Consider the following 26,767-nt stretch of genomic DNA (forward strand, 5'->3'; position numbering starts at 1 on the left):
GCTGAAAATACATGCATAAGAAATGTTTTTTATAGAGTATTGATTATGCACCAAGAAATACTTTAGGGCTGATTTACAATAGCAAGGTGCAGTGCTTATTTTAAATATTGGCATTAAACTGTATCAAAAATGACATTTAATAAATAACTTCATATTTGTATTGCCCCCCTATTTCCCAGTTATACTGTATTTATTGCAGAGTAGTTTGTATGACACACACTTTGGCACAAGAAAGTCATGTATTTTACACCTGCCTTGAATAGATGGTCAATACAGGGGTCCCTTTGCATTTTTTGATAATAGACACTCCTACTGGTGCCAACTGAATTACCTAAAAATACCATATTGAGGCCCGCTCTGACAATGCCATGTAGTCACCATAGAAAACTAGCACCATATTTACAGAGAAGCAAGCAAATACCCACGCTATTTATCCCCAATGTAGTACCGTATATACTCGTGTATAAGCCGACCCGTGTATAAGCCGAGGTACCTAATTTTACCTACAAAAACTGGGAAAACTTATTGACTCGCGTATAAGCCTAGGGGTGAGAAATGCATCACAGGGTGAACAGCGCAAAGCAGGGTGCCAGGACGCACATGGGCAGAGAGTGCAGCCTCATACCCCCTTAATGGACACACAAGTTGTAGTGACTATAGAATGAGAATTGAGGGGACAATGGTGATAATATGACAGTGTTTTTCTGGGCTGCTCTGCAGGACTTTACTTTTATATGTAAAACTACAGGTCAAGTAGCGGCAATTAGTAAGGAGCCCATTCACATGCCAGCCACTGGCACAGCATAAATGCAGGCACATGAGCTTGCCCAGTCAGCTTGCAATCCTGCAACGTGTGTAGCCCATTATTACAGGAATGCTCTCTCCCAGCATCTTCCCTCCTGCTTGTCTCTTCTCCCTTCCTCCTTCTCTTCTCCCTCCCTCCCTGTTGCTCTTCTCCCTTTCTCCTGCTCGTCTCTTCTCCCTCCAGCTCATAATCTTTTAGTTGGGCAGGAGCCAGGGTGTACCCCTCCCCCAGTACCTGATCGTTTAGTTGGGCATGGTGCCAGATGCACAGACAGGGAGGTGGACTTGTCGAACACCGCTGTCCATCTCCAGCTCGGACTGCAGCTCATCAGGGGCTTCCCGGGGGCGTTGAGGAGCCACACGGAGCAGAACATGGGAAGTGCCTCCCCCAGACTCCCTCCAGCAGGCGGCCGACTGTGCGGTTCAGCAGCAACTCTTCTTAGTGAGCCACCGCTGGAGCAGTGCTGCCGAACAGCAAAAGGAATACGCAACTCTCCTGTGCTGCAGCCGCTCTGATCAGCCGCTCTGATTTTAGGTACCGTAGTCCCGCAGGAAGGCATCGGGCTCCATGGGCCAGAGGGGGGTGAGAGAGGGGTTCAGGACGGCAGCGGTATAGCAGGAGGACACCGGAAGTTGTCATTTGTTCTGCACTTCCGCCTCCAGCAACGCGGCACCTGGCTGGCCCTTTTGGAAGTTCGTTTGGGATGCGAAAGCAGGTATTTCCAAACGCGTTTAGCCTCGCACTGCGTGCTGCCCTTGTTTTGGAGTCAGAGTCCTCAGCAACCTCGACTCCAACAAAAGATATTTTCCCGGTGCCCTTGTAGCGCTGCCATTGACCCGCGTATAAGCCGAGGTAGAATTTTTCAGCACATTTTGGGTGCTGAAAATCTCGGCTTATACGCGAGTATATACGGTATTTTCCCCAGAAATTCAGCTTAAAAGTAGGCACCAACTAAACAGTAAGCAAAGCATAGTCTGAATGCCGATTTCTATTTGCTATGGTAAGTCCTCTAGAAATTATATTTGTGTTTTGTTTGACTTAAGGGGGGCAAAACCACTTGCTGTGCTGTCTGTGCACTTGGGCCCAGAAACTTTAGGGGTTAGTGTAAGAGAATAAGGAGGCAGGGGTTCCTTATTGCAATTGTGGCTTCTGTTTCTTTATGTGCTCTAAATAGAGATACAATCATATGTTCTAAATCAAGTCATTAAATCCACAAGTCCCATCAGCCAAGAATAAACCTAGTTTTTGCCTTTCTAAGCATGTATCTCTAAATCTGTGCTTTGAAACACGGTGTTCAAATTTTGCTTCCCCTTTACACCTGTCAAAAATAAAAATACAACCATTACATTTAATGTTTCCATAATCTTACCACATGGCCTTTAAAGTGTTCGTGTTTTCTAGCAGTATGGTGTAATTGCTAGTTTAATTTCCTTATGGTGTTTTAGACTAAAGTCAATCAAATAGGATTTAATAAAAATAGTGTTCGTTTTAAAGAATATATACCGTATTTATAGTTCTGCTTGTAACAGTGTATTTTGTGCTCCAAAAATAGGGTTGAAAGGCAGAAATGGAGCAATGTCAGGCTGAAAATATCAACCTCTCAACATATGGCATTCAGCAGTTTATATAAAACCACCATTTCTGATCTTAAACCTCTAAGGTGAAACCTACACTTCTCTCCCTAGCAACTGGCACTTGCAAAGACGTAGTGACAGGGATAATTTACATTCTTTTCTTGGAGATCTGATCTTAAAGAATAAGTAAACCTTAAGAAAATTTTGTAAAATTGAGCAGGGTGCTTCTCTGAGATTTTAAGATACTTGACAGCTGAGATTTTAAGATACTTTTATACAGGTATGGATGCTTTAATTTATAAAAAAAGAAAAAAAACATTTTTAAATTGAAAATCACTTTTATTATACAGATTTTTATGTCTGGGTGACAGGTCCCTTTAATTATTATTATTTTTATTATTTCTATTATAATTTATAAAGCACCATCAGTACAAAATAATAAAAGGATGTATACATGATGGCATAGACTAGTGATGTGCATCTTTTTAGATGTAGTGGGCTGATTATTTGTACAGCAAGTTGAAAGGCCAGATTGTATTTAATTGAAGTATGGAGCACTTGAGAAAACTGGAGGCAATAAAAATTATTTGGCGAACCACATCTAGCTTGCAAGTCACCAGCCTTGACATAGACAATTCAGTAACTTTAAAGGGATTCTGTCATAATTTTTATGATGTCGTTTTTATTACTAAAGTACTGCAAACAATTCACTCTACTATATAGAAGGCCATTTTGCCTGATTGTGCTTTCATAAAGAGCCAGTGCAGCACTATGGAACTGCTTTCAGGCAGGCTATTGTTTCTTCTGCTGAACTGAACTGTAACTGAAGGAGACGCGGTGGGACATGGATTTTTACTATTGAGTGCTGTTCTTATATCTACCAGGGAACTGTTATCTGGTTACCTTCCCATTGTTCTGCTGATGGGGAGGGGGGGCGGTGAGATAACATTCCAACTTGCAGTGCAGCAGTAAATAGTGACTGAAGTTTATCAGAGCACAAGTAACATGACTGGGGGCACCTGGGAAACTGAAAATATGTCTAGCCCCATGTCAGATCTCAAAATTAAATATAAAAAAATCTGTTTGCTCTTTTGAAAGACGGATTTCAGTGCAGAAGTCTGCTGGAGCAGCACAATTAACTGAGATGTTTTGTAAAAAAATGTTTTCCCATCCCTTATTAACTTTCAAAAGAAGCCATTCGTTTTATATTGCATACTAGGTAGCCTCCATTTAATAGTACAGGTATGGGATCCGTCATCCGGAAACCCGTTATCCAGAAAGTTCCGAATTACAGAAACTCCATTATAATCAAATAATCCAAATTTTAAAAAAATATTTCATTTTTCTCTGTAATAAAAAGCAGTACTTTGTACTTGATCCCAGGTAAGATATAATTAATCCTTATTGGAGGCAAAAAAAAAAAAATTCAATGTTTACATGATTTTTTAGTAGACTTAAGGTGGGAAGACCCAAATTACGCAAAGACCCGTTATCCAGAAAGCCCCATGTCCCGAGCATTCTGGATAATAGGTCCCATACCTGTAAAGTTATCGGATCAGTTATTCTGAAAGCTCAGAATTACAGAAAGGTTGCCTCCCATATACTCCATTTTATCCAAATTTTAAAAAAGGATTTCCCTTTTCTCTATAATTATAAAATGGTACTTTGTACAAGATCCAAATTAAGATACTGTATAATTAATCCTTGTTGGAAGCAGAATCAACCTATTGGGTGTATTTAATGTTTACATGATTTTCTAGTTGACTTAAAGTATGAGAATTCAAATTATGGGATAACAGGTCCCATACCTGTATTTTAAATGCAGAACTCCATTAAGAAACCATTACATCACTACAACTACTGGCAAATGTAGTTTGAACTGAGCAATGGAAAGTCTGAAAGAAAAAATTGGCGATGGTTATATGACAGAGATATATACTCTATATATACTCTAATATTTAAGGCTGTATATTGATTTTACAGATGCTGAGCTGATTTCTCTATCCCGTAAACAAGTTAAATTTCCCTGTAAGTCTGTAGACTTATGCAGAGCACAATACCTAAGTCTCCTTTAGGATCCCATGCATTAAAGCTGGACTCCTTTGATTAGAAGCCAAACATCTAAAATATTGTTATGGCTGTAACAGCAATTTATTTAAGCAGATTTAGCAGTGAAAAATAAAAAGGCACAGATATGTGCCGCCTCAGAAAGAACACTGTGTAGTCTCGTGCTAATTAGGCTTAATGCTGATTTGCTGTTGCTTACATAAAAAGTTTTTTTGACAGACTCTAAACAGGGCTCATTACTACATAAACGACTAAATACTACATACATACTACTAAATTTGCTTGGTTGAAAAGAAAGATCTTGTTTTTCTCCAGAATATGTTTAAAACATATATGCTTTTATTATCTTTAAAGGGATCCTGTCATCGGAAAACATGTTTTTTTCAAAACACATTAGTTAATAGTGCTACTCCAGCAGAATTCTGCACTGAAATCCATTTCTCAAAAGAGCAAACAGATTTTTTTATATTACATTTTTTAAATCTGACATGGGGCTAGACATTTTGTCAATTTCCCAGCTGTCCCTGGTCATGTGACTTGTGCCTGCAATTTAGGAGAGCTTTCTGGCAGGCTGCTGTATTTCCTTCTCAATGTAACTGAATGTGTCTCAGTGGGACATGGAATTTTACTATTGAGTGTTTTTCTTAAATCAGGCAGCTGTTATCTTGTGTTAGGGAGCTGCTATCTGGTTACCTTCCCATTGTTCTTTGGTTTGGCTGCTGGGGAGTGATATCACTCCAACTTGCAGTACAGCAGTAAAGAGTGATTGAAGTTTATCAGAGCACAAGTCACATCACTTGGGGCAGCTGGGAAATTGACAATATGTCTAGCCCCATGTCAGATTTCAAAATTGAATATAAAAAAATCTGTTTGCTCTTTTGAGAATTGGATTTCAGTGCAGAATTCTGCTGGAGCAGCACTATTATTTTTTTTTTCCCATGACAGTATCCCTTTAATGATAGAGCAACTGCTGTGTCAACTTAAACAGATGAAAGAGTGACTGCTTGGGAAACGCACCTTAGAATTAATGATTGGTGCAGTCCAATGGGCAGTGCATAAAGAGATATACAGTGTAAGTGCACCAAAATATATTTTGCAGGAAGCCCAGGTATGGGATGTGAGCATTGCACTTGGATAAAACCCTGTCATCATTTAACATAGTTATTAATGCTGTTACTGGGGCAAAGTGCAGTGCTTGATTCAGACCAACAACAGTTGCCTATAGGCAGCACACCTTCCAGTGTCTATTAGCCAAGGATTTTTAACCTATTGATTAGTCCCTCTGATCCTGTTTAATACAATTAAATATGTTCTTACAATAGACAACAGTAAATCTGTCTCCCTTGAAACAAAAATGGAAATTATGATGTGAACATAGCAAAGTAGTATAGTATCAGTAACCTGTAAGATCAGTGATCAGTTTTATCTGGGTGTTTATCTTACACTACGTTCAAATTTAGCCTTCTCAGATATTAATCTAATAGGTTGCACCTTATTTGGCAAATTTCAAGCAGCTGATATTTTGGTGAAACTATAGAGGACCATTTATTGATGAAGTATTTTTGTGCAAATAACAGGACAAACAGAATCCACTGGATTATCCTGTCTTGGAGAGTTGTTCCAGACCTTCATCTGCATATTTCACAGCCACACGCAACTTACTTACACTTACTTAATAGCACTGGTAAATAAACCATATGTTGTGATGCACAATAAATAGCAGGTGCCTACATTTATGGTTGAATTCTGAGAATGAATACTGCATTGTGGGAAAAAATATAGTAATATGCATCAGAATACTCTGAGGCTTATATTTAAAGAAGGCGGCAACTTACTTTGGCCCAGTGCTTGCATTATGCTGAACACCATGGGGCACATTTACATAGCTCAAGTGAAGGATTAGAATGAAAAATACTTCGAATTTCGACCATCGAATTGGCTACTTCGACCACGACTTCGAACTAAAAATCGTTCCACTTTTCGACATTCGAAAGTCGAAGTACTGTCTCTTTAAAAAAAACTTTGACCACCTACTTCGCCACCTAAAACCTACCGAGCACCAATGTTAGCCTATGGGGAAGGTCCCCATATACTTTCCTAGCAATTTTTGATCGAAGGAAAATCGTTCGATCGATGGATTAAAATCCTTCAATCGTTCGATTGAACGAATTGCGGTAAATCCTTCGACTTCGTTATTCGAAGTCGAAGGATTTAACTTCGATGGTCGAATATCAAGGGTTAATTAACCCTCAATATTCGACCCATAGTAAATGTGCCCCTAAGTTAACATTTTTTCCAAAACTTCCAGTATTCTCTGCACTGATTCTCGATGGGTACATGTGCAGTATAATGAATCTGAAAGGAATTTATATGTCCCCCCCCCATTCTTGCACAGGATTCTTCTTTCTTCACTCCAAAAACATATTGGCTAGTTAATTGGCTTCTGATAGATTTGACCATAATGTGTGCAAATGGGATAAGGACCCTAGATTCTAATCTCCTTTGGGTAGGGACAAATGTAAAATATGTGTAACGCATCAAAGAATAGGTTGACATTATATAACTATAGAAAAAACATAATTCCTTGTCCTCTTAATGGGATGTGGCTGTCAAACATGTAGGTAAAGCAAAGAATTGTACAGCTTTTTCTAAACCATTAATAATGATCTGATGTGTTATAATGTATGATTTTTACAGCAGTGCGTAAAAGGACAAAAATAATGTCACTCCAAGGAAATATTAATGGTAATACACATCTATTTTGTTAAATATATGACAAAATAACATATGTTCATTCTTAATTATGTAATCAAGTTATTACCATGCACATAAACAGAAAGAGTACAGGCAGTTTCAAAATATTGTAAATGTTTCAGTTGATGGAGAAAGCAAAGAAAACTATGTGTAAGATAAAAAAGCAAAGTCTCCTTGTCTCTAATAACACTGGGCACTGGGGACTGACTTAGAAAGAACTATATATATATACTACAGATGTGTAGTAAAATAATTGCAGCTCAGCATATTACTCGGGAAACCCAAGAGTTACAAAGTACAGCCATAAGGACTCTAACTTATTAAGGGTCGAATTGGGAATTAGAATTTCCGAATTTTTCATATGGTCAATGCTCTCCAATTCAAATTGTGGATTATCCAAACTCGATTCGAATTGCAATTTCAAGATTTATCAAACTTTGGCCCTTTAAAAAAAAATTCAGATTGGACTATTCACCACCTAAAACCTGCCAAGTTCATGTATAAGTCAATGAGAGAGGTCCAGGGACCAATTTGGACATGTTACTAGCCTTCTTGTCATTCAAGTTTTTTTCAGAGAGGGAAAAATTCGAATGGAGTTTTGATTCGAACTTCACTCTAGTTTTTGAGTCAGTAAAATTAGTGAGAGTTTTAGATATTCGATTTTTTAATTAAATTTAGAATATTTCCAAACTTATTAGAGTAAAAAAAAAACTTGCATGAATTCGAAATTCGACCTTTGATAAATGTGCCTCTAAATATGCCTAAATGAACATGTACCACCAGTAGTGTGGCTCCTCCACAGCCTATTGATGAGAGTCAACAGCAACTGCAGTCATGAACAGCTGGAGGACTGCAGCATGTAACAGATTTTCAGAAACAAGAATAAATAAAATTATATTTACTGTACCCAATAGAACCAGCAAAGTACATGTTACCATATGGGTGGGTTTCCGGGAGTTTTAATTCTAGAAGAGTTTGAGGGCTGCAGATCCATAGTATATCATCTACACTATGTACTAGAGTCTGACTTGAGACATCATTCTTAAGCATAGCAAAAGGCTCTTGAGTACATTTCTACCTGCAATCTGCTTCTTGCCAGCTCTTGTTGAACCCTACTCGAGGCAGCAAAGTGAAGAGCATCAGTAGAGGGAAGTGCAGTGGCACAAAATAAATATTCCTAAAGTACAGGCAGTGTGATTGTTTTTTTCTGTTTGTTTTTACTGTGGCGGCACAAAGTAATCAGCGGCTGCACATAATAAAACTGTTCCAGATTATGTAGCACTCGCCACTGAATTAACTGTATTCTATACTTATGTTTATAAATCTAATTAGAGATTCCTTTGTTTTTGCAGTGTTTTTCTTCACTACTGCTATGCACGTGGAGGCATGAGACACACTTCTTATACCTGTATATGTGGCAGGTGGGTATTTTCTTGAATAAGTAAAGTATTAAGTATTATTGGAGTTATTATTTTGACCATCCAATGGGGTGTGGACTCTGGGTCCCAAAGTGGAGGGCAATGACACATCACAGTGGTCAGTTTTTTTTAATAAAAGCAATATTAAAACATTCTGCTTTACTTGCAAACAAACCTTTTGCCTGAAATGTCAACAGCAATGGCATCATAAGTTGTACTTTCTTTTGTTTCCTTTTTGCCCTTATTTAGTAATCATAAATATGTTTATCAGAATTATCTGTACTTGTTTCAAAATATTTTCTGCTGACCTTTAGGAAACGACCGTTATATCACGGTCTTGTTTTTTGTATTGTGTATAAAATAATTAGCGCTTAAAACTGTATAGATGGGTGTTCGATTTTTCAGCAGTAGTTTGTGTAAGTTTTATTCTTTAAAGTATATTTAGATTGTTATTTGTAAGCTGGTCCATTTTCTTTTGAAAAGTCTTTATGATATGGTTTACATTGTCATATGTTCAAACATCTTCTAAAGCTTCACTGCCGAATACTGAGTGGCCAGTTTATTTTCCACTCCATTTTATTTTGTTACTGAATGGAAGCAATGGTAACAATTATAGTAATGGTTTGAGATTTTGCTCTCTCTTTTCCCACACTGGAACAATTGTGTTGAAGCATGGCAACAATGCCCCTAATTATTAATGCTTACTTTAACTTGCAGTGGGGAATAATCATTCAGAGGGGTGTTGGAGTATGGCAAATTGTTAAAAATTTTCCAATGAGGAAATCTTTATTTACAGTCTGACTGACAGTCTATTCTATAATCTGTTCATAGCTAGAAATCAGATACACAGAACCTCACAGCCCACCTCTGCTATAGACACCAGAAAAAAATTCTCTGAAGATACCAACTTTTTAGGGCAAGGCCAGACATGGCATTTTTACGTTGCGTTTTTAAAAAAGCTCTGTCGGGCATAAATACGCATAAACTGCACTACCACAGAAACTAATGGAAACACACTATGGCAATTCTCACAGGGCACTTACAATCCGAAATCCGTCACAGGACGCCAGTATTGACGTTTTTCAGCATAAACGCCAATATGTCAAGAAACTACCAAATCAATAAACTCTATAAGATCTGCACGTTTGTAACCACCGACCAAGCTTTTTTAAAAACGCAAAGTAAAAACACCAGTCTGGCCTTGCCCTTAGAATGAGCCCAACAGAACGTTAAAGGGGACATGTAGTCAATGATATATGATGCTGGTTTCATTCTGGACTAAAAATGATCACTATCTTTTAAAACGACCCCTTTACTGAAGCTCGTTATACATATGCTACTATCCCTGTTTCAAATAAGGGTGGGCACTTCCTCGCTGTCCCTGGCAGAAGCACAATAGGATGTGGGTAGCCAATTACAGGGAAAACACCTGGGAAAGGAGGCAGCAAGAACTGGTACACATTGGTGGAAATAGTAGAGAAAATCATTTTCAATTTCAAGCACATTCCTTCTATATTATATATAATGCACTGCCATATCCTAGATTGTTTTTTCAAAAAAAAAAAAAAAAATGGAAATTAATTTCAACTTGTTCTGTAGAGCTCTTTAGTTGATTAAAAGAAGGTGTCTACCATTTCTGAGAGATGTATCAGTTATAACACCTGTGACTCCATCCACTTTTGCCTAATTAGGGACTATTGAAAGGTATGCAATTACCATTTTTATTTTTTGACGAACAGCCTTGGAATTTGCTGGTTTCAGTTAGATTGTAAATATTTAACTCGGCTTTATTCAATATTTGATCTATCTCGAGATTAGCATATGTGACTCGCTACCTCTGTTCAAATTTTAATAGGCAGGATTTTAACCTTTCCCTAGTACCCACTATGAAATGTATTTTTCATGTGCACCAAAGGCAGTAGTTTTAGATACTGCTCATTTTGCATTGAATTCTTCTTGTTCCTTTAAGTGGACTTCATTTCTATACACATATGAAAAACCTACACTATATAACCAATCCATGGGCTTGGTGTGCCGTCCTTGGTATAAATCACACACTTTAATGGTTTGCACTTTTGCTGTTCTCTAGGGGTGCATTTGTGCCCTTTGTTTTTCAATCTCTGCAGAACAGAAATGAAAAAGAAAAATAGATTATATTTTTCCCTAAACTGTCACAATGGTTACATGTTCAGCTCTGTAAATGTCAAAATACTTCAGAGAGAGCGTGTCAACCATTCCTAGGTCTCATATCAGTAAGAAAAGCTCTATGAATAGGATCCCATTAATAAAAATCTTGAAAAGATAGCGCTTCACAAGACGTTTAATTCATTCTTCTTTAACATAAAATTGCAATTTAATGCTGTTCTCAAATGTAAGTATATATCATAATGTCACCAAGCTCATTTTATCTATAATACCCATTTGCTTATAAGGAAGCAAATATAGCAGTGGTTCCCAAAGGGTGGTACTTACTGGTAGGCCACAACAGTAGATTTAGCAAATAAATACACCATTATTAATAATAAAATATATAGCTGATAAAGTAACCTGCCACCTCTCCTGACAATAGTTATTTAGCATACATATAATGATAAAAATGTAATTCCATAATATAATCTTCCATATCCCTGTATTCCCTCACTTGCTAAAAAGCCATCCAACCCCTTCTTAAAGCTATCTAATGTATCTGCCTGTACGACCGATTCAGGGAGAGAATTCCACATCTTCACAGCCCTCATTGAAACCCTTCCGAATATTTAGACCGAACCTCCTGTCTTCTACAAGTGACCTCGTGTCAGCTGAAAAGACCTACTGGTAAATAGAGCATTAGAGATATATATTATATGATCCCCTTATATATTTATACATAGTTATCATATCACCCCTTAAGCACCTCTTCTCCAGCGTGAACAATCTGAACTTTCTTTCCTCATAGCTAAGATTTTCCATACCTTTTACAAGCTTTGTTGCCCTTCTCTGCACCTTATCTAATTCAACAATGTCCTGTTTGAGCTGGAGACCAAAATTGTAGAGCATATTCAGTGCTCTGTACAGTGAAAGAATAACCCCCTCCACCCACAGATCTATGCCCCTTTTAATACAGCTCAAGACCTTATTTGCCCTTGATGCTGCTGACTGGCATTGCTTGCTACAGCCAAGTTTAATATTTACAAGTACTCCAAGGTCCCTTTCCATAATGGATTTGCCTAGTGCAGTCCCATTAAGGTTATAAGTGGCTTAGAAATGTTTACATCCCAGGTGCATGACTTTACATTTATCAACATTGAATTTCATCTGCCACTTAGCTGCCCAGATTGGCAGTTTGTCAAGCTCCTGTTGCAAGGATGTTGCATCTTGGATGGAACTAATTGGGGTGCATAGTTTTGTTGTCCCAATGAAAAGGAATGCTTATCACACTGGTATTTCTATACACATCTAACTGATGAAAATTGATCTCACATCCTATTTGGGTTTAGTTTTTTTCAATTTCAAAAGTTGATATTGGATCAGGAGACACATTGTATATTAACTTAGGTTTCAAAAGTCTCCTTGTGTATGTAACAACCCCCCCCCCACACACACAGAAAAATAATTACTTAGGCCACCATGTTAAGACTGAATGTCATCCTTTCCTCTTGTTGCAGAGGATTCTTGTTCCTTTGCATCTATAGAGATGGCCTATGATCTACCACCATGTATAGTGAAAGCCACAAATAAAGTACTTTAACTTTACATTAAGGGTTGGACTGTGCTATTTGTTTTTAGGGCAGCTAATGTAGCAGAGCAGCAGTGCCCTGAATTGATGATGGAGTGGAAGCAGAGTCTGAATTACAGTTGTTTCTGCCATTGCACCAGTTCTTTATCTTGATTTCCCCTCTGACATTTATTATGATTTAAATGTATGCATCACCATAGAGCAATTGCAATGCTTATAAATATGCAATTTCCCCTTCTATATACATAATGATATATTGTCAGCCTGTTAAGAATCACCTTCATTTTGCTTCTCTATCACAAGATTATAATATTTCTCTGTCTAAGTGACATAAGCTGACAGTTGTTTCTCTCACATTCTCACTGTTAAACAGTTTGATGCTACAGTTCCTTAGAAAAAAACATGAGGTATATTTCTCTGACAAGACATTTGATTATAAAATCAGTATGATAAGAAATGTAACGGTCATTAACCTAACAAGTGTAACGTGGGTATTCTCCTTAACCTTTGTTAAAGGCAATAAGCATGGGAATATAAAGTGCAATATTCTAACACAGACATAATAAAATTTAATTCTATATACCGAGGCATTTGCAGGTTGTATTCTATTTACTTGGCTATCCCTCATTTCATACTATGTCCCTTTTTTTAATACTAGGGAGCTTGCTGTAAAACAAGTCTTTGCATTGCAGTTTCCTTGTTCCATGTGTACAGGAGGTGCTGTGGGTGCCATCTGAATAATATATAGTCCAACCCACAGATAACTTTTTTACAAATTAGATATCTTTTCTAGAATAGCACTTTCTTACTGTTAAGTAGAATGTGCATTTTACATAATGTCCCCATGTCAGTTTAGCACACTGCGAAGGTCATCCATCTAACCTAGCCCTTAAAGGACAAGGAAAGGCAAAAAAATAAAATCCCATTTTTACTTTCTTTAATGAAAAAGAAACCTATCTCCAATAAATTTTAATTAAAAAAATGTGTACCGTTTTTATAAGAAACCTGACTGTATGCAGTGAAATTCTCCCTTCATTTACTGCTGTGGATAGGAATTGTCAGATGGTCCCTAACTGCTGAGCAGTGAAACAATCATACTTATGAACAGCAGGGGGAGCCCCCGCCTTACTTCCCAGCCATGCAGAACTCAAGCAGCTTTGTTTATGACGATCCCTAAGCAGCCCAGACCACACTGAGCATGTGCACAGTCTTAGTCTTGCAAAGATGTTTAACAAAGTGACAAGATGACAGCCCCCTGTGGCCAACTTTGAAAGCATAAATTATTTGTTTGATTAGACTTGTGGTGCAGTAAGTTCATGTTTATATTTAGTATACAAAATACAGAATTTCTAGCCTTATTCTATTTGAGACTTTCCTTGTCCTTTAAAGGTGTTGTGCACCTTTGGTGAAGAGAGTGACCATTTACAATTGGCTTAATTTTTTATTTTTTGTCGTTTTTGAGTTATTTAGCTTTTTATTCAGCAGCTCTCCAGGTTGCAGTTTTTAGCAATCTGGTTGCTAGAGTCCAAATTATCCAAGCAACCATGCATAAATTTGAATAAGAGACTGGAATAGGAATAGGAGAGGCCTGAATAGCAGGTGAGTAATAAAAGGTAGCAATGACAATACATTTGTAGCAAATGACTATGAATATTTTCATTCATCCAGGTCATGATAAAGTAATTCTAAAACAACTGGACTTGCTGAGTAATCATTGAAGATGTTTCTCCTATCACAGTAACCCCACAGAATCACACCTCTGTGAGTTTCAGATGTAACATTTCTAAAGAGTTACAATGAGCCACTGTGATTGGATAAGTGGAAGAGTTTATATGCCGAGGACTTCCCACACCAGTCAGTTGAACTGAAGAAGCTGCTCGGATGAGTAGTGAAACGTCTTCAATGATTACTCAGCAAGTTCATTTGTTTTAGAATTACTTATACTAGATAATACATTTGTAGCCTCACAGAGCATTCGTTTTTAGACGGGGATCAGTGACCCCCATTTGAAAGCTTGAAAGAGTCAGAAGAAAAACAACTGAAAAACTATAAAAACTAAATAATGAAGACCAAATGAAGAGTTGCTTGGAATTAGCCACTCTATAACATAAAAAAAGTTAACTTAAAGGTGAACCACCTCTTTAAGAAAAATGTTCTTCCCAAACAAAATTTGGATTACTTATATTACAAATTACAGAAAGAAAGTCAATGAAATTATTTTTTTTTCTTTAATCATTTTGTGTTTATTTTTACCAGTGGCGACAATTCATCAATTTTGCATTATGGACATGCAGGAGCTCCTAATGATAAGACCGTGACGGATGGTGACATGTGGTAAGTTACTGGTGCTGAAAATATGCATATGAAACTATGTCCTCCACGTGAGTGATACAGTAGTAAATGTGAAATCATCAAAATCTTCTCTCAATTGCTTATCCTCACAATACATTGTATTGGGGATTAACAATTTGGAGGACTTAAACACATTTTGAGGAAGTGATGCTGCTTTGCTCTGTTTTAATATATGTGTGAATTCATTAAAACCCCATTCCTAACTGTCAGGAAAGTGTTTACTAACTGAGAAAATGCCATGTGCTTGGTCTCCTTAAGGGTTCCTTTAGAGTATGAAGTTTAGTAAATCAGTGCTATAGCGTTGCCAAGGCAATTTATTTATATCTGTGTTTGACGCTTTTTAGTTGTCTAGGTCCAAGGTAAATTGTGATATTTTGACTACTGCAAAGAAAACCGCAAATTTAGTTTTCATTATTGTTCTCAAGCCTTTTTTTCTTCAAAGTCTCACACACTTAGCACACCAGCTGCTGAAACTAGGGTTACAGATGTCTGCAAATATTATACAGGTATGGGATCTATTATCTGGAATTGTTGTCTGAAGTCTGAATATAAGTACAGGTATAGGTTCCCTTATCCGGAAACCCGATATCCAGAAAGCTCCGAATTACGGAATGGCTGTCTCCTATAGACTCCATTTTATCCAAATAATCCAATTTTTTAAAAATGATTTCCTTTTTCTCTGTAATAATAAAACAGTAGCTTGTACTTGATCCCAACTAAGATATAATTAATCCTTATTGGAAGCAAACCCAGCCTATTGGGTTTATTTAATGTTTAAATTAATTTCTAGTAGACTTAAGGCATGAAGACCCAAATTACGGAGAGATCCGTTATCCGGAAAACCCCATGTCCCGAGCATTCTGGATAACAGGTTCCATACCTGTAGTACATTATATTTTAACTCGTTCAAGCACATGACGCTTTCATCGTGATTTAATTTAAGCATTTAGCAATTTGTTTTCCGGTAATTTCACTGGCACAATTAATTGAATAGTATTACATGTCTTTGCTTTTAATGTTTTATAATTAAGTTAGTACTAGTGTGATACATATAAATGTAACTTTACCCTGGGTATCAAACTTCTTTGCTTCAGTTTTTATTTTATTTTGGCAAATGGTTTTCCCTTTAAACGTTTGTTAATGTTTCTTTGCATCAGTTCTTCTGTAAAGGTTAAATAATAGTTCTACATTTAACAATTTATTTTCCTTTCAGGAACATTTTGCATGTCTAAATCCTTCCTTAAAGGAATAGTAACCCCCAAAAAAACAAATGTTTTTTAAAAGGATTACAATACAATGTATTGTTGCCTTGCACTGGTAAAGCTGTTGTTTGCGTCAGGTAGACTACAATAGTTTATATAAACAAGCTGCTGTGTAGCCATGGGGGCAGCCATTTAAGCACAGGATACACAATAGATAACATATACTGTAAGTTCTGAAGAATCCCATTGTACAGATATGGGATCCGTTATATGGAAACCCGTTATCCAGAAGGCTCCAAATAACGGAAAAGCCATTTGCCATAGACTCCATTATAATCATATAATCCAAATTTTGTATGTACTTGATCCCAACTAAGGTATAATTAATTGGAATCTAAATGAGCCTGTTGGGTTTATTTAATGTTTACATGACTAATTAGTGGACTTAAGGTATGAAGATCCAAATTATGGAAAGATCTGTTATCTGGAACATCCCAGGTCCCGAGCATTCTGGATAACAAGTCCCATACCTGCATACTACAGAGCTTATCTGTTATGGTTATCTGTTGTGTATCCTGTGCCTTTTCAACTTTTTTTCAGCTTTCAATGACTGCCCCCTGGCTACACAGCAGCAGAGTAACAAAATTAGAAACACAGCCCATGTTTCCAGACCTTTCTGTATAGACACATGCATGCACCGAACTCAGGTGCTACCCAACTTGATGCTGGTGTAAGACCCCTAAAAGTTAACCTAAAAGGAAATTACCCCATAAAGGAAAAGTAACATCAAAAAATTAAAGTGTTATTAAGGAGAACTAAAATCCTCTACCTACCCGCCTCCCTGCCCCCCCCCCCCCCCCACATAGTTAGTTGAATGAAATTGCTCCTTGGAGTTTGCTCACATATCGGTGCAGAGTAGACACAGCGGAGCTCATGGGCACCATCTTCCGGATCTCAGGCTTCTCTCCTCTTCTTCAGGGACCTCGTCCTTCCCTTGGGCATTTTCCAGCACTTTTGGCACATGCGGAATTGCTACAAACCAGAAGACTGCTCCAACTGCGCATGCACCAACATGGCGCTCACTTGCCAAAGAAGACTGCACCCTTGAGCTCCTCTACGCTAACTCTGCAAAGATACGTGAACAAACTCTTAGGAAATTCAGTGGTAACGAACTATGTGAGAGGAAGCAGGGAGGTGGTACTTACGTGCTGTGAACACAGACAGTTGTATTAAAGGAAAACTATACCCCCAAAATGAACACTTAAGCAACAGATAGTTTATATCAAATTGAATGACATATTAAAGAATCTTACCAAACTGGAATATATATTTACATAAATAATGCCCTTTTACATCTCTTGCCTTGAACCACCATTTCGTGACTCTATCTGTGCTGCCTCAGAGATCACCTGACCAGAAATACTACAACACTAACTGAAACAGGAAGAAGTGAGGAAGCAAAAGTCAGAACTCTGTCTGTTAATTGGCTCATGTGACCTTACATGTGGTTTGTATGTGTGCACAGTGAATCTTACGATCTCAGGGGGCGGCCCTTATTTTTTTAAAATGTCAATTTTCTATTTATGATTACCCAATGGCACAGACTACTAAAAAAGTATATTATTATGATAATGGTTCATTTACATGAAGCAGGGTTTTACACATGAGCTGTTTTACTCAGTATCTTTTAATAGAGACCTACATTGTTTGGGGGGTATAGTTTTCCTTTAATTGGGGCAGCCCCATGTAACTAATGTGATCATAATAAAGGGCCTCATTCTATTCCACTAGGAAAATCTATGTTCAGAATAAACAACCCCTTGAGTTTGTCACAGAACTTCTTTATCTGCCTGTTCCTTGTTTATTGGCACACAATGAACCCTAATAGTTTCTTTATTGGGGTTAGAGATACACAACATGTTTCGGGCGGCACCCTTTGTCACACTTGACAAAGGGCGCCGCTCGAAACATGTTGCGTATCTCTACCCCCAATAAAGAAACTATTGCAGTCCAGTTGCTGCCTTGGATGTGTCCCACACCTTCATATTTTCTACAGTTTGACTAAACTGGGATATCAAGCACAGGATACCCCGTGGGAAAATCCGACTAAGAGACTAGGTGAGCTCCACGTGTATTCTTATTTACACAATGAACCCTTTAAGTTTCCCCTTCACTGCCATTCAGAATAAATGTTTCTATAAATATACACTTTTTATAGGTTTCTCTTTATGTTAACATGTGTAAAATGTAAATAAAGTAAGAAAGTAGGAGGAAAAACATTTAAGGCTTCTTCTAAATCTCATGTATCAGAAAAACAAAACTTGAAAAGTGTGTGCTGCAGAAGACTGAATATAGGCTATTTAGATGTATTTAATGTGAGTAAATCTTCAGCTACAGAAATAATAGAATATGAGTGCACCAGCAACTGCTGTTATGCTAAATCTACAGGTCTATGCTTGAGCTCCTTGTAAATAGATATCTGCTCTCTAAGCGATTTTACAAAAGTGAATGAGAGCCCTCTACTGCAACATTTCAGAATCATCCTGTCAGCAACTCTAATCTGTGGCAGAATAAATATTAGAACATGTTATACATTCCTCAGTATACTTTATTGTATATACAATACTGTAACAACAGGACAGGTAAAGAAAGACCTTTTTGGAAAGTGACACTCACATGTGCAGTGGGCTCTGAGCAGCTGTTGAGAAGCTAAGCTTAGGGGTTGTCCCAAATTATCAAGCAAAAAAATAGGTTTATCTGTAATGTAATCTGATGCTACAAGGCTGATTATTAAGGGGCCGATTCACTAACTTCGAGTGAAGGATTCGAAGTAAAAAAACTTTGAATTTCGAAGTGTTTTTTTGGGCTACTTCGACCATCGAATGGGCTACTTCGACCTTCGACTTCGAATCGAAGGATTCGAACTAAAAATCGTTCGACTATTCGACCATTCGATAATCGAAGTACTGTTTCTTTAAAAAAAACTTCGACCGCCTAGTTCGCCATCTAAAACCTACCGAACTCAATATTAGCCTATGGGGAAGGAATAATCCTTCGATCGTACTATCTGCGCTAAATCCTTCGACTTCGATATTCGAAGTCGAAGGATTTTAATTCCCAGTCAAATATCGAGGGTTAATTAACCCTCGATATTCGACCCTCGGTGAATCGGCCCCTTAATGTTGGTGCTAGTTGCACTGGTTTCTGTGCTGCATTGTAGTAATTATAGTAAATGAAAACCTTACCCCAAAATGAATACTTAAGCAACAGAGTTTATATCAAATTAACTGACTTGTTAAAGTAGACCGAGACACAAAAATCTGTATAATAAAAACCTTTTTCAAATTAAACATGAAAACTAATTTTTTTAATTAAAGTATTCATAGCTGTTGTAAACTCATTTAAAAATCTCAGCTGTCAATCAAATATTGTCTGCCCCTCCTCTATGCTTTCCATTCAGCACTTACAAGATGTCCCCACGTTCCTCCGTTCTCTTTACCATTTAATTGTGTAGCCAGGGCATGGGGATGAACATCAGGTCCCCCATTCTGGTGCACAAACAAGATTCTGAGATGATGCAAGGCTTGTCTTAATAACAGTGTCCACAAAATGGCTCTTGCCTGCTTGTTATAATTATGAATTCTCATACTGAAGGAAACAAGATTCAAATACTGCATACAATGTAATTAATGTTTATTTTGCTTGACAAACGTGATAAAATAGGATTTGGAATATTTTTTTCGGGTGACAAACTGATATTGTCCTTTTACATCTCTTGCCTTGAACCCCCATTTTGTGATGGTCTGTGTGCTGCCTCAGAGATCACCTGACCAGAAATACTACAACTGTAACAGGAAGCGTGGAAGCGAAAAACAGAACTCTGTCTGTTAATTGGCTCATGTGACCTAACATGTATGGTTTGTATGTGTGCACTGTGAATCCTATGACCCCAGGGGGCAGCCCTCATTTTTTAAAATGGCAATTTTCTATTTATGATTACCCAATGGCACATACTACTAAAAAAGTATATTATTATGAAAATGTTTATTTACATGAAGCAGGGTTTTACATATGAGCTGTTTTATGCAATATCTTTTTATAGAGACCTACATAGTTCCGGGGGTATAGTTTTCCTTTAATTACTAACCAGCTTTATATTGTGACAATTATATTTTATATATCCACTATCTTGTGAGTTTGTCCCTAAGCTCAGTAAGTGACAGCAGCACAGAACATGTGCAGTGAATCAGCAGAAAAGAAGATGGGGAGCTACTGGGGCATCTTTGGATGCACAGATCATTCCTTCTAAAGGGCCGTAGTTGCCTTGAGCTAGTACAGAAGCCCAAAACATAATGTACAACTTTTCTAGCCTACTCCTTTAGTTAAGGTTTAGTTCTCCTTTAAAGGAACAATAACACTAAAAATAAATGTGTTTTAAAGTAATTAGAATATCAGGTACTGTTGCCCTACATTGGTAAAAGTTATGTGTTTGCTTGAGAAAAATCTACTATAGTTTATATAAACAAGTGGCCGTGTAGCCATTCATGCTGAAAAAGAAGAAAAGGCACAGGTTACATAGTAGATAACAGATAAGCTGTGTATCAGAATATAGTGATATTCTACAGAGTGCATCTGTTATCTGTTGTGTAACCTGTGCTTCAGATAGCTGCACCCAGCTGTACAGCTGGTTTATATTCAGTCATACAGTACATTATATTTTAATTAAAATACTTACATTTTTTGTTGTTACTTTTCCTTTAACTCCATAATGCCAGTATAATCACTGTAGAAATTACCAAAAAGCACTCCATTAACCCCAGTCAAGCCAGTATGATCATTGAAAAATTGCCAATAAACACTCACATTAACTCCAGACACGCTAGTAAGATGAATGGATAGATTGAAAGCATTCCTTAACCTATACTTGCACAAGCAGAATACCAACACCAGAGTTCTTCTTTTGTGTTGCTCCCACACTGCTTCAGTGACCATACACACACCGATATTATCATACAATACGAATTTCCGTACGATATGCGGTGCGTATATGGCAGGAGACAAGCCAACCAATATCGGCAGAAGACTTGTCTCGTCAATCTGCCCAGACAGAAAATTTTGATAGGCACCCGAACATCTGTAACTGTTAGTACTGAATGGTCAGAAACAGGTAGAATTCTATTGTTTCTACCTGTATATCTGACGATTCAGCTCTATTCGTGTGTTTTCAAACGAACAATCTTTCTTGGAAAGATTTTTTCCAGGAAAGATTGTAATTATTACGTCTATGGCCACCTTAAAGAGATACTGAAACCAGAAATTAAACTCTTTTTTACATCTATCATAATATTGCATTTGAAAGCTACTTATAACTTTGCCATAAAGTATTTGCCCAATGCTTTTACATTACCTGTCTGATGCCCCATGTTCCTGTATGAGGGGGCTGCCATATTTGTGCTGCAGGAGTCCGTTAGCATTAGAAACTTTAACTGACAGGCTGAGATGGGACAGTCAGGTTGGCAAAACAGGCAGGTTTAGAAACATCAACTAACAATTGCTTATAAAAACAAACCTCTCAGCAAGAAACAATCAAGATGACCTATAGGTAACTTTTAATGTACATTCATATTTTAAAAGGTTTTTTAGTGTCAGTTAGTCCTGCACGGAACCAATTTGTTAAACCTGACCCACACCCGGACCTGCAACCCGCATTCTGCTACCCAACCCGCACGTACTTTATCCGCACCCCACTGACCATCAAGAATCAGGGAGTGCTCTCATTGTAAACAGGAAGCGACATCATCGGAAGTAGGTGTAATCAGAATAAAGGAGTAAAACTCGCTATTGAGAAGGCCTGTGCCCGACCCACGACCTGCAAACCCCGCAGAACCACCGTCCCGCGTCTATGCAGGCTCCCGAAACTTCTACCCGCAACCCACAGGTTACTGGCTTTTTTGCGGCTAACCCGCGGATACCCGACTCGCTGCAGGACTCTAGTGTCAGTATCACGTTAAGGCATGCAGCAAATGGTGCCATTTTCAAGTATTTTGTATTCAAAGTACGATATGAACAGCACCACAGTTATTATTGAAGTTAAAATGCCTTGCTCAAGTGACGGGCATTACCGCAACGTTTCAGGCCTCATTTGGCCCTTTTTCAAGCTAAACTGACAACCATTACACCAGTATTTAAACATTTAGTGCCATCTAGTGGACAATTAGTAAAAAATTACAATCATGTGAAACACATTGTTACATTAAATAGAAAAAATAACATTACATAAAAAGTATCCATCCGGTGAGCAATGCAACAAGTGTAGGTGAACAAAGTTCATTTGTAATAGTACTGCAGAAAACCTGCAAAAAACCGAGATAAAAACAGTATATAAGAGAAAAAATTTTTTATATAAAAAGAGAAATACTTTTATCTTAAAATAATTTTATCTAAAAATCGGTTTGAGATCATACTCTTTATTTAAACCCAATGGAACTAATGTCTCCAGTCTCCTGATCCAGAAGGCCTCTCGGTATAGAAGTGTTTTGATTCTATTACCCCCTCGACGTTTTGGGGTAACCACTTCAATCACCTGGAACCTTAACTGGTTGACACTATGTCCTGCTTCAATAAAATGTCCTGCAACTGCTTGCTCCTTCTTACCAGTTTTAATAACTGACTTATGTTCACGGATGCGTTCTCGGACGGTTCTCGAAGTCTGTCCCACATATGCTAAGCCACAAGGGCATTTGATGACATACACAGCATAGGAGGAAATACATGAGAACCGTCCGAAGATCCGTATGGGTGTCCCTTTTCTGGGATGATATAGAAATTCACCTTGTTGGATATTGGAGCAGCAGTTGCAGTTTAAACAAGGAGAAGTACCATTTTTTCCTTTTTCTTTCAACCTTACACTATTTGCCCCTATATCTGTCTTCACTAAGGTTGAACCAATAGTTTTTCCTTTTTTATAGGCAATCATGGGAGGTCTTTCAAATGCTTTGATATTCGGTAAATTGTCTTTTACCAGAGCCCAATGAGATTTCAATATTTTTGTAATGTGTTTACTTAAAACATTATATTGAGTGACAAAAGTGACATGTTCACCGTTTTTTTTCTCTTTTTTTCTCCAATAACATTGTTCTCTCTTTTGTTCTCAATTCATTACTCTGCCTATGTAGCAGACTTTCTGGATAACCCCTTGCCTGAAATTTATCACACATATCTGTCAGTCTCACTTCCGCAACCTCATCCGAGGCGACTATGCGTTTCACTCTCATTAGTTGAGACTTAGGCAATGCCCTTTTTAATTGGGGTGGGTGAAATGACTGAAAGTGTAAAAGTGTATTACGATCGGTTGGCTTTATATATAGATCAGTTAGCAATCTGTCGCCCTGTTTATACACCCTGGTATCCAGAAATGCAATATCGGAAAAACTATAGTTCAAAGTAAATCGAATATAGGGGAGTGCACCATTAATTTCCTGAACAAATGCCTCTAGGGTCTCCTGTGGCCCCGTCCATAACGCAAATACATCATCGATATAGTGAATCCACTTATTGCAGTATCTTAAATACAGATCATTAGTGTAAATAATATTTTTTTCAAAGTAGTTCATAAAAATATTTGCGTATGACGGGGCCACATTTGACCCCATTGCTGTGCCCCTGATTTGCATAAAATATTCGTCTTGAAACTGAAAATAACTATTGTACAGTAACAATGTGAGACACTGTACAATGAACTTTTTTTGGGTACCATCCATAGAACCATCCTCAAGTAACTCCGACGTGACAGCCTCCACACCCCCATCATGGGGGATGGAGGTGTAGAGGCTTTCAACGTCAAGAGTAACCAATATCCAATTCTAAGGCATTATCAGTTATTTCATTCAGTTTTGTCAAAAAATCACTTGTATCTTGTATATATGATTGGTGTATTTCCACATACGGTCTGATTATTTTGTCTACAAAAATAGCAATAGGAGAAAAAACTGAATCTACATTCGAGACGATCGGTCTGCCTGGTGGATGTTGAAGATTTTTGTGGATTTTAGATAAAATGTACAATAATGGGGTTATAGGGCACGATTGCTGTAGATAAAAGGCCAACTTGTTATCAATCACTTTTAAATTCAGAGCCTCATCAACGAGCTCCTTTATTTGTTTTTGTATCCTAAACAAAGGATTACTTTTCAGTTTTTGATATGTAGATGTATGTGTTGGCGCTTCACCTCAGCAATATAATCAACTTTATTCATCACCACCAGCGCACCACCCTTATCGGCAGATTTAATAATTATATCTGGATTTTTAACCAAATTATTCAGTGTTTGTAATTCAGCCTTGGACATATTGTTGGGAATAAGATGTGTGTCACCCCTGCGAAATTTCTCTTCCAATTGCTTTACCTCTCTAACAACATGTCCAATATAGGCCTCCACAAATACATTATCACATTTTGGCATAAATTCACTGACAGGTTTTAGTCCCAATGTGTCCCCACAAAAAGTATTGCTGTAGATATTTCGTTGTTCAACATTTATGGTGTTAGCAAATTGTACTTTAAGTCTAGATGTTCTAAATAATCTGAACAGTTCCAGATCCAATGTGAAAAAATCAGGATTTTTAACAAGACCAAATGATAAGCCTTTATGCAATACCTGTAACTCCATGTGAGAGAGGATGGTGCTGGAGATGTTTACCACCGCATCCGGCGCCGTTTGGTTTGTTTCTGTGCCTTGTTTCCTCTTGTGCTTGCGTCCCCCTCGTTTCCTTCATCTGGCGCTAGTGACCCTTGTGATCCACTTAAAAAAGACAGCAATGTATCCTGTGAGTGGGAACGCTCCGTCGACGTTCGGGTCTTGGCAGTTGCCGCATCCTTGTGTCCCCAATCCTTCGGACCGCGACCTCCTTTCAGTCTTTGGAACCTCTGTAGAGCGATCCAGGTGTAGACTGTGCCATTAGCGTAGTCCGAAGATCGTGCTGAAACTTACCATATTTTCGATCACTAAAAATGTAATGTAAAAAGCCTTCCACTACTTATTTTGCTCATTGGAGATTGTTGAAAAAGGCAAGTGCCAGCACTTGATTTAAACGGGATGAATTAACTAGTCATTTTCCCCAGATTCCTACAGAATATACATGCAGACCTATATGGGAGCAGAGCTATGGTGCTATATAACTTAAATACTGTATATATTCTAATTAAGAAAATGGAAGTGGAGCTGGTTTGGCAGGGAGTACTCTATTTATTGTGCTAACTTCTTTCTATTGCATGCTTAATCATTGGGTCACACACTTCTTATTGATTTTGACTAATGTGCCTGGAAAAGACTCTGATTTCCCAGCTGGCAGCTATATTTGGCAGGCACAGGAGCCTGAAGCCTCTAATGAGATTATTTAGGAGTTGTATTTAAATGTACGTGTTGGAAAGGAAACAACCCCTTTAAGGACATTTTGTAAGGAAAAGTAAACCTTGGTTGGTGTCAGCTGTTGTATACTTTTCTAAAAAAACACTATTAGAGAGCATACTTTTGCTTCAAACCAAAGATGAAATGATAACTCATCAAAATCTGAATTACTATTATTATTTAAACCTTCCACATCACTCTTTAACACTATTGAGTCAAAACAAGTTTTTGCCATTGTATTATTCACCTGTGTACCTTACTGAAAATCTCCCCAAAGCCCCTCAAGTACCGCCCAGCTGTTCCACTTCCTGCTTCCTCAGCTAGAGGCTCCTAGCACTCCTGTGTGTAAGTTGAGCTGTGATTGGCTACCACACATTGTGATACAACAGGCAGATACAGTATGTCACATGTAAGGGCAAGGTCACACAAGGCGTTTTTACATTGGGTTTTTAAAAACGTGCGAAAATACGCCAATGAAACCCACACACGCATGTTAATACTGTATGCATTTTTCAGCCTGTAGTTTTCTTTTCCCAACTCTCTGAAGAATGTTAGCAAACTTTTGTGAAAATTTAAATGCAAAATGTAGCCATACTGATAGTAAATATGCAATGTAATTACGGCACAGCATAAAATGCCGTAAATACGTATATGCGCATCGAATCTCGTGAGAGTTTGGCCGCCACATCGAAAATATGCAGCATATTTCAGCTAGGTGTATTTCCAAACCTGCGGATCCCACAGTTCAATAATATGGAATTTCCTTCGCGTATACGCAAATACTGTCGTGGCAGATGTTGGCTCGCAAATGCCCTGTGGAAATTACTTTAGTATTCCATTATTTTCAATAGGGGTTCTTTATGTGCATATTTACGCTTGGCTATTCATTTTTAAAAACGTAGCGTAAAAACGCCATGTGTGACCTTGCCCTAAAAGACAGCAGAGCAGAAAGAACTTATATAAGTAGAAGTGGGGTTCTCCTACCAGGTAAGTGACCAGACTTTCACATGGGAGATCCTGGTTTGATTTGCAGCAGCTCCTTGTGACCTGGACAAGTCCTATAACCTGCTTTGTCCCAGCATAACAAATGACTTCTGTATAGGCAATGTGTCTATGTATAATGGCTGGCTAGTCCCTGTCTTTTTTTCCACTTTTTCGGTGGCTGCATTTACATTTCCCCATCACAGTTAGTTGCTTTCAGCCATAGAAAATTCCACTGTTAAAAGAAAAATCTTTTTAGAGCATAATCCAATAGTGAAGCATAATCTAATATTTACAGGTATCCAGTATATGTACATAGAAACCCCTCCCCTACTGAAGTGATTGTGACATGCACCACATCAGTATCCATTTTAAATCTTTCCTGACATAAATTTGGACATTTCGTTGCTATAGGTAATTAACTTTAAGGGGCTGATCTGATTCACTAAATTTGAGTGAAAGATTCGAAGTAAAAAAACTTCGAACTTCGAC

General features: G+C 37.8%; 1 protein-coding gene across 1 annotated transcript in view; it reads left to right on the top strand.

The window, feature by feature from the left end:
- The window catches only part of pepd.S (peptidase D S homeolog), a 119,907-nt gene that overhangs the window by 45,462 nt on the left and 47,678 nt on the right, over positions 1-26,767 (top strand). Inside the window, 2 exon segments of the mRNA NM_001086356.1 lie at positions 8,553-8,621; positions 14,590-14,667. Of these exon segments, the coding sequence (NP_001079825.1) occupies positions 8,553-8,621; positions 14,590-14,667 (147 nt within the window).

The sequence above is a fragment of the Xenopus laevis genome, chromosome 4S (genome assembly GCF_017654675.1).
Source record: "Xenopus laevis strain J_2021 chromosome 4S, Xenopus_laevis_v10.1, whole genome shotgun sequence".
NCBI lineage: Eukaryota > Metazoa > Chordata > Amphibia > Anura > Pipidae > Xenopus > Xenopus laevis.